Genomic DNA, 8,018 nt, shown 5'->3' on the forward strand with positions numbered 1-8,018 from the left:
TCCGGCTTATCCCCAGGCTGGAGAACACCAGCACTGCTCCTGCATCCAGCTGAGCATCTGAGTGAAGAAATGCCAATCACAAATTAGTGATCTGGGAAATGAAGCTTTCAGTGGTAGAGCCAGGCACTAACTCAGTGACAGCTGACGGGGTGGGGACAGCCTGAACGACAGGAGCCCTCACGAGTGCAGACAGCAGCACATGGGCACTGCCACTTCCCATTTCTCTGAGCATCTGCCTTCCTTAAAAATCCACTCGGGTCAAACATGGCTTTGAAGACCAGGACCAATGACAATGACCAGTCAATGCTTCATTACACATCAGTGTCACCTTCACATCAGGGAACTGAAGTGGTTTACCAGGACCTGCCAGATGTGGTTAGCATCACATCACCTGCACAAACTCTCCCCGGAGAAGGTTACAGGTATTGAGGATTCTGGTGAATGAAAGTCTAACTGCTCTCCACTCAGGCTGGAGCAACCAGCTCTCAAACTGAAGGGCACTTAGGGTCCAAATCCCTTACCCCTCCGTGGAAATCTCCAGCACTGGTTTTATGGTGTTTTTATAATGGATACTTTGTGGTGAAAATTGCTAAGATCAGCAAACTCATTTGCTATCAAAGCCAAGGCCAAGGGTACTGTCAGTCACTCCTAACCACATTAACTCTGCTATTTATGCCTAGAAGGTTGCATATTTAATAACCCTTTAATTCCTTCTCTCTCTCTCTAGACAGCATGATGTTTTTAGAATACTAGCATCTCTAGACTTCACAGGGCAAAGCCTCTTCTTTTCCTGTTGTTGAGATGTTTTCTTGGTTCTTGATTTTGTTTTTCAAGCACTAAACCAGAATTTTCTAACTTATTCTATCACAAGATACCAGTTCTGTTCTAAGACCTGAGTAGAAGTGGCCCCACTCCAACATACACCTGGCATGAGGATATCCACACTCCTCTTGGAGTATGTGGAGAGCTTTAGTCTAGTGTTCACCCATAACTGTTCCACTTTGAGGCATTTGCTCTCCACTGCCAAGTAAACAGTTCCACTAGCAAGTAAACAGCGTGACACTTCCACGAGTGCAGCTAATAAACTCTTGTAGTTTGGTTTGGAAACTTCCACAAATTGTTGTGAGGACGAAACTGTTCTGAAACACTACTGGGAAAAACCTCGGGGCACAACGAAAGGAAAAGAAGTAAATTTTGGTATTTGGGTGCATGCAAATCATGAAATTCAGTTCAGCACTACAAAATTATATCCTCAAATGTTGTTTCCTTGTTTCTTTATGTCCAGACATCCTTTCTGATAGTGTACTTGGATTATAAGGTCTGTGGGTTCAGGGTGGTCTTTTGCTTCTGGGTCTGTACAACACTAGCTCAGCAAGGCCTTGGTCAGTGACAGGTGTTACTTCATCAGTGGGCACCATCACCGGATGGAGCTGCAGGAGCTGTGTCTGCTGTGCAGCTGCAGGCTCTGAGCTGCAGAGTGTGTTTTTTCTTGCCCTCTCTGATGTAATCAGCTGAAGGTAGGTTGATGCTGTCCAACCCCAAAGTCTTCCTAGGCCTCACAGTGGATCTGCACTGCAAATCACAAAGATTAGCAGTGCTTTGTGGTAGGTTCTCTCATGTGTGTCACACTCTGGTTCAAACAAAGCTCTGGTGGCTGAAGATTTGGGTTGCTAAGCATCAGAGTTCTGTTTTTAAGAGCCAAGAGGGAACCCCTGTGAAGCCCTGGTAGACCCTGCAGCAAAGCCTTTTCAGATCGGGTGGAAAGGTCCCTGTTATCAGAGTGAGAGATTCTTTAATGTGAGCAGAACATCAGAGTCAGATGCCCTGTAAAGTCTTCTCTGTGTCCATCAGGTGGTTAGTGAGGCAGCTCTGGCATCAGGGTGTGGGCTTGATTGGGAGTGTACTGATCCTGGATGATTACGACCCTCCTGTCTGAGCTTCCTGTTGGAGTGAGTTGCTGTCACTCCCATCTAATACCCCAGAGTGAGCAAGGTCTCAGGAATTCCAGATCAGGATCAACTCACCTATGAAATGAGAAATGGTGGCAAAGGAAGAAAAAAGATTCGCTTCAAGTGAATCTGGAACAGATATATGGAGGGTTTTGCCACCTTCTGCAAACCTGGAATGAGAGCACACAGAGCTCATGGACCGGAGAAGCAGCTTTGACAAGAGGTGTTTGTTGGAGGCAAACTGATAATTTTGTTTGCTGTTACATGTGTGAGTTTTTCATCATTGTCATCATCATTATGATAAGGGGTTTGTTATGGTGAGACACTGAGATGTTTGTAACACAGAACCAGTTTAATTACTGAGTTTCCATTCCACGTGGTCATTAATGTCTTAACCCACAACTTCCTTTATCTGAGAGACAAATGAAAACATGAACTGAAAGCAAGAGTGGCTTCACAGCATGTTTTGTGGACAGAGCCCTCCAAATTCACTTCATTTGGTTTCCTATGACAGCATCTCCTCCTTCCACAGGCTCAGAGAACTCGACTCAGAGAACTCAAAACATTGGTGAGGAATTTCCAGACTGTGAAAGCACATCATGCAGGAGGCATGGGATTATTACCCACAGTGCAGAGACCTTCCTCTGGAGCCAAAGGCATGAGAAATGTCTTTGGTACACGTCCTGGGGTAGGTAACTGGATTTGTGACTTTGTTTGGGTCAGCACCTTGAGAAACATCACTGGATTTTTCACTGTGTGAAATGGCATTTCCAGCATGGCCTACCAGACTAAGCTGAATGGTCATGGACAGAGTAGGTAAGGAAGGAAGACCAACAATGTGACACACATGGTGATTTAGATTTCACAGTGATGTGTTTGTAAGAAGTTGCTCTGAAAGCTATTCAGGTTCTTCCTGAAGAATGGTGGTGTGTGATAGACTCAAAATGCCAAGGGCTTCCCAGTCCTCCTCTCACCCAACCCACCCGTGGCATGGCCAAGGGCTGCAGTACTGTGTTGTTGCTGTGATAACTCTGGAGATTGGAAAATGAGCAAGAAATGGCACTGGAATCTGCAGTGAACAACAGAGGTTTCCTTGGAAGGTCACAGGCACTGACTCCTCTGTGAACAGGCTCTGATGCTTTACCACCTCACTTTTTTCACATCACAATGGAGAGGGTAAACCTTGAACTGTTTAACTTACAGAGTTGCAGGCTGCTCAGAGACATTGACTAGTGCTTTGATCTTCAGATCTTTCTGAATCTGTTGGTCACTGGCCTGCTTGAAATTGCCCATGTAGAGCTTTGCAGGCAGTATTTCTACAGGGTATGTCTGGAAGTTGTCTAGCTCCTGCCAGAAAGAAACCACAGGCTCAAGTTAGAGACAGTCTTTGCTCCCATTAGCTTGGTAAATTCTTAAACATGTGGAGAATTGAACAGGCATTTAGTCAACAACCCCTGACATATTTTAGTGTAATGATTCATTCAATCACCTGGACTTTCTGTAGATTGAAGCCTTTGCTAGCTTTACTGAGAATCATTAACAGCATTGCTGTCATTGTGGCCTTGATTGAAACAAATCCTAATGAAACAGGAGGTGGAATATATCCTTTCCATTGTCTGCAGGGGCTGCAGCATAACAGAGTCATTTGATGTTCTCCCTGGTTAAATGAAAGGCTAAATGAAATCATCTGCCACCTGCAGAGCTGCAGGTACCCTGTGGTGGCACAGCACAACTCTGCACCTGCTTCCTGTGTCTGCAGTGTGGAGGCTGAGAACAAAAACACACAAGTAGCCAACAGTGTGTTTAACAGATATCCAGTACTGCTGCAGCAGAACAAAGCATCAGCCTAACAATTTACACCAACAGAGAACAGCTTAAACTGAGAGGCAAGGAAGTCCTCTGAGTCCCAGTAAGCCCGATGGGGAAGTTCAGCAGTGTGTTGCCCTTCACAAAGCAGGACAAAGTGAATCGATTTGCTCTCCTGCTCTGTAGCATCCCACAGGTTAGCACCGTGTCATGGACTGTTTCCTGGGAGCCACAAGTGAACAGGAACAATGGGAACAAAAGACGTTGCAGTGAGATGCTCCCTGCTGGCCAGTGCTCTCTCAACCTGCCCTGCCTCGGGGCCAGTCCTAGACGTGAAACAAAGGGTGATTGTTTCTCATAAGCTATACAGATCCATGTCTGCAGGTGAAACAAACAATTAGGATACCAGTGAATGGCTGGTTTCTGTCTGGGCCTACTGAAACAACACAGCAGCATTTGCTTTGTGATCCATCCTGGTGAAAAGACATGGAACACAGTGCTGGGTAGGAATTGTCCTTCTGTCTGAAAACAGGTACTGTGTACTATCCCAGATAACCACGTGTGAGAGAGCAGCCTGCTCCTTTTCATCACTTGCTACTGTTTGCTCAGTTATCTGTACTCTCCATGGGCCAGTTTCAGGGTTATTAGGGTCATTCCCAGGTTGTTTCCATGAGTTTTCTTTCACACAATAGAAGAGGAAAAACTGTCTGTAAAAGTATTAGTGGTGAGACTCAGGGCAAGCACAGTAACTCCAACTACATTTCATTCCTTTGTTTGAAATTACTGTGACATGAGGTTTGCAACACCATTTCACTTGAATTCATCAGCCACCCTCAGCTGAATATGAATGCAAATGTCTTCTGCTTGCAAATTAGCCTCATCTCACTTTCTGCTCACCTCATCTTCTACTTGCAAATTAGTCTCATCTCACCTGAGGCATCCACAGTATCTTCTGAGTCCTCAGAAACTGATAGGAAGCCGAAAAAGCCTTGTACCCTCCCTTCAGGACCAGCACGGGGTGTCGGGTGAAGTGCTGGAGGTTTCTGGCATGTTGAACAGCAGTTCCTTCCTCAGCATCTAAAGGGACGAAAAAGCTGTTTGCCAGGGCAGGTTCAGTGCCTTGATCAGCTCCAGGGGTTAATCTGCCTCCTTGACACCCACAGCAAATCCCTTTTCATTTCACCTAATGCTCTGTGAAAACCTTGTTAAAAGCTCCACTTATTCTTTACTTGTTGCTGCAGGTCACTAACAGGTTATGCTGCTTTTCACCTCCTGTCCTCATCTTTTATTCTCTATTTTATCCTTTTATAATTTATATATTATTATATATCCTGGTTTGTAGGTCTAGATAAAGGATTTTTCTCCCTCCCCATTTTTCTTTGGGAAATACCTTAATAAGTTCCCATAATAGGGAAGTACTATTAATTTAGATCTGATAATCTTAGTTCATGGAGGCAAAAGGGGAAAGAAGTGTCTTAAAATTTGCACAGGTGTTTTAAATTAAGGAAATTATGTGAGATGACTGCTCCTCCTCCTCCTCCTCCTCCCAAGGGATCCATCCCACTTCCCTCTAGCTCTGTCTGCTTTAGAAACAGATCATCACAATGGAAACTCATTTCGGATTCTTCACACCTTCCCTTCACTGCCTCATCACTGAGCATTCAGGAACAGGATTGCTTTATTCATTCCCCTTACCCCACACGTTTCTTTCCTTTAAAAATTGATGTAAATCTTTGCTAAACCTATAGAAGCCTTTATAAAGCTCACAGGAGCCCAAAAACATGCAAGAGTGATTCTGCACATGGCAGAACTCCATGCCAAAGGATGTGTGAAAGCTAAACACTTCCACGGTCCAAGGAAGACTGAACAATGACACGTAAAAGTTTCCAGCTCTTCACACTTCTTGGTGAACTCCAGCAAATCACCACCCCCATTACAGCTAAGTCTTTTTAGATCTCATAATGTGAAAGCCTTTTCTAACCCTCAAAGAAGGAAGTACTTACACTGGGAACACTCAGAACTTGAGTCAGTGTTTTCAGGCTCTGTAGCAGCACTGCCCCCTAAAAGGCAATTGTTGGACAAGCCAAACCTCAGGGAAATGTGGGAATAAAAAGAACCCATTCCTCACACATGACAAGGAGCTTCACAGGGATCATCCACAGGTAGGAAACCAGGGCTGCCAGGATGCTTTGAAATAAAACCTGGGCTTTTGAAGCCTAAGAACATACACAACACAGTGAAGAAACAGAACCATAGAATCACAGTGAATCACAGTGAAAAACAGAGGCATAGCACAGATGTTCATTTTTATCAGTACAACTGGTAACATTTGCATCTCTCCCAATAAGCTCATAAAATGAAATGAGGAATGGGAAGAATATCTATCAGGTCTTGACTGACATGAGTCACACATACCTTTCTCTTCCCCCTCCTCCTCCTCCTCCTCCTCCTCACAGTCAGAGCTGCCCAAAGAGGTGGTTTCACTGTCATACACCACACAGTGCCTGACACAGCACAGCTCCTCTGGGTGTGGAACCAGATACTCCCCTGTAGGACTCTGCCAAAATCAAGGAGGAATTCTGTCAGGAGCACAGCTCCACTCATCTCTTGTGGCACCAATGCTACTGACATCTTGCAAGTTACACTCTCTAGCTACATGTTGGGTGTGTGTGTGGGTGTTCATGATGCTGACAGCTCTGGTTAGAAGTGATGCAAACTGCCCTGATTGCCTCATCAGCCTCAGTGGTGAAGACTCCAGCACTGTCCTTGTGAGACAAGGCTACAACAGGGAAGTTCTTGTGCAATACTTTTCCTGATATTCAGCTCTGTGTGCCAATCCTTTGGGCTGCTGGAGCCACCTCTGCCCTGTGACAGAACACATACCCGTAGTGGCAGCCAGGGAGCACAGCTGGAATGGGCATCGGAGGGACTGGGACATTCCCCACAGGTTTAAGGCAGCTTGGGCTTCCTGCTGGTTACTAAATCCCGGGATGGCTCACAGAAACGGGAATCCCCTCACCTGCTCAATCCTGCGGGCTGTGATGATGTGGCTGTCATCATATTCACTCTGAGTTCTGGCATCTGAAACACCAACCAAGACACAGCAATTGGTTCATTTCACAGAATCACAGGATCTTTAGTGTTGGAGAAGACCTCTGAGATCATCAAACCCAACCTATGACCTAAGACCACCTTGTCAACTAGGCCAAGCAATCTTTGTGCACTGGTCTAAACCATCTGGGAGCTGCAGAGGTGGTGGTTGTGTATCCCTGGGATGGATCAGAGCAGAGAGAGCTGGACATGAGGAAAGCTGGTCATGGCAGCTGAAATGGGATGGAAGACCCCAAGTGCAAAGCCCCAGTAATGAGAAGGAGTGATGTGTGTGCTTCTCCAAACAAGCTTCATTGGCTCAGGATGCCTGTATGGGCTGGAGCAGGTGCCTGGCTGCAGGCAGGGGCAGGCAAAGGCAGGGACAAGGATAGGCACTAGCAGACAGGGACAGGAACAGGCAGGGACAGGCAGCAACAGGCAGAGGAAAGCAGCAGCAGGAAGGGATGAGCAGGAGCAGGCAGGGACAGGGATAGGGACAGGCAGGTGCAGGGAAAGGGATGAACAGGGATAGGCAGGAGCAGGGACAGGGATGGGGAGGGACAGACGGGTGCAAGCAGGGACAGAGACAGGCAGGGAGAGGGACAGGCACGGGCAGAGGCAGGCAGGAGCAGGCAGGGACAGGAATAGGGACAGGCAGGTGCAGGGAGAAGGATAGGGATAGGGACAGACAGGTGCAGCGACAGGGATAGGGACAGGGATAGGCAGGGATAGGCAGGAGCAGGGACAGGGATGGGGAGGGACAGACGGGTGCAAGCAGGGACAGAGACAGGCAGGGAGAGGGACAGGCACGGGCAGAGGCAGGCAGGAGCAGGCAGGGACAGGAATAGGGACAGGCAGGTGCAGGGAGAAGGATAGGGATAGGGACAGACAGGTGCAGCGACAGGGATAGGGACAGGGATAGGCAGATACAGGGACGGGACAAGGGACAGGGATAGGCAGATACAGGGACAGGGATAGGGACACGGATAGGCAAGTGCAGGGACAGGGATAGGGATAGGGACAGGGACAGGCAGGTGCAGGGACAGGGATAGGCATGGACAGGGACAGGGGTGGGGAGGGACAGAGAGGTGCAGGCAGGGACAGGGATGGGGACAGGCAGGTGCAGGGACAGGGATAGGGATGGGGAGGGACAGGCAGGTGCAGGGACAGGGA

At 47.4% G+C, this 8,018-nt stretch overlaps 1 protein-coding gene across 1 annotated transcript in view; it reads right to left on the bottom strand.

The window, feature by feature from the left end:
- Positions 1–6,836, bottom strand: part of STYXL1 (serine/threonine/tyrosine interacting-like 1) — a gene marked incomplete at its 5' end in the record, with an annotated part of 9,135 nt that extends 2,299 nt beyond the window's left edge. The window contains 7 exons of the mRNA XM_009074083.1: positions 1–57; positions 2,025–2,119; positions 3,151–3,296; positions 4,687–4,832; positions 5,759–5,815; positions 6,171–6,312; positions 6,775–6,836. The exon at positions 1–57 is cut by the window's left edge and continues 32 nt beyond it. Of these exons, the coding sequence (XP_009072331.1) occupies positions 1–57; positions 2,025–2,119; positions 3,151–3,296; positions 4,687–4,832; positions 5,759–5,815; positions 6,171–6,312; positions 6,775–6,836 (705 nt within the window). The remainder of the gene's footprint in view (positions 58–2,024; positions 2,120–3,150; positions 3,297–4,686; positions 4,833–5,758; positions 5,816–6,170; positions 6,313–6,774) is intronic.
- Positions 6,837–8,018: the final 1,182 nt, after the last annotated feature.

Source organism: Acanthisitta chloris, unplaced genomic scaffold (genome assembly GCF_000695815.1).
Source record: "Acanthisitta chloris isolate BGI_N310 unplaced genomic scaffold, ASM69581v1 scaffold27874, whole genome shotgun sequence".
Lineage (NCBI taxonomy): Eukaryota > Metazoa > Chordata > Aves > Passeriformes > Acanthisittidae > Acanthisitta > Acanthisitta chloris.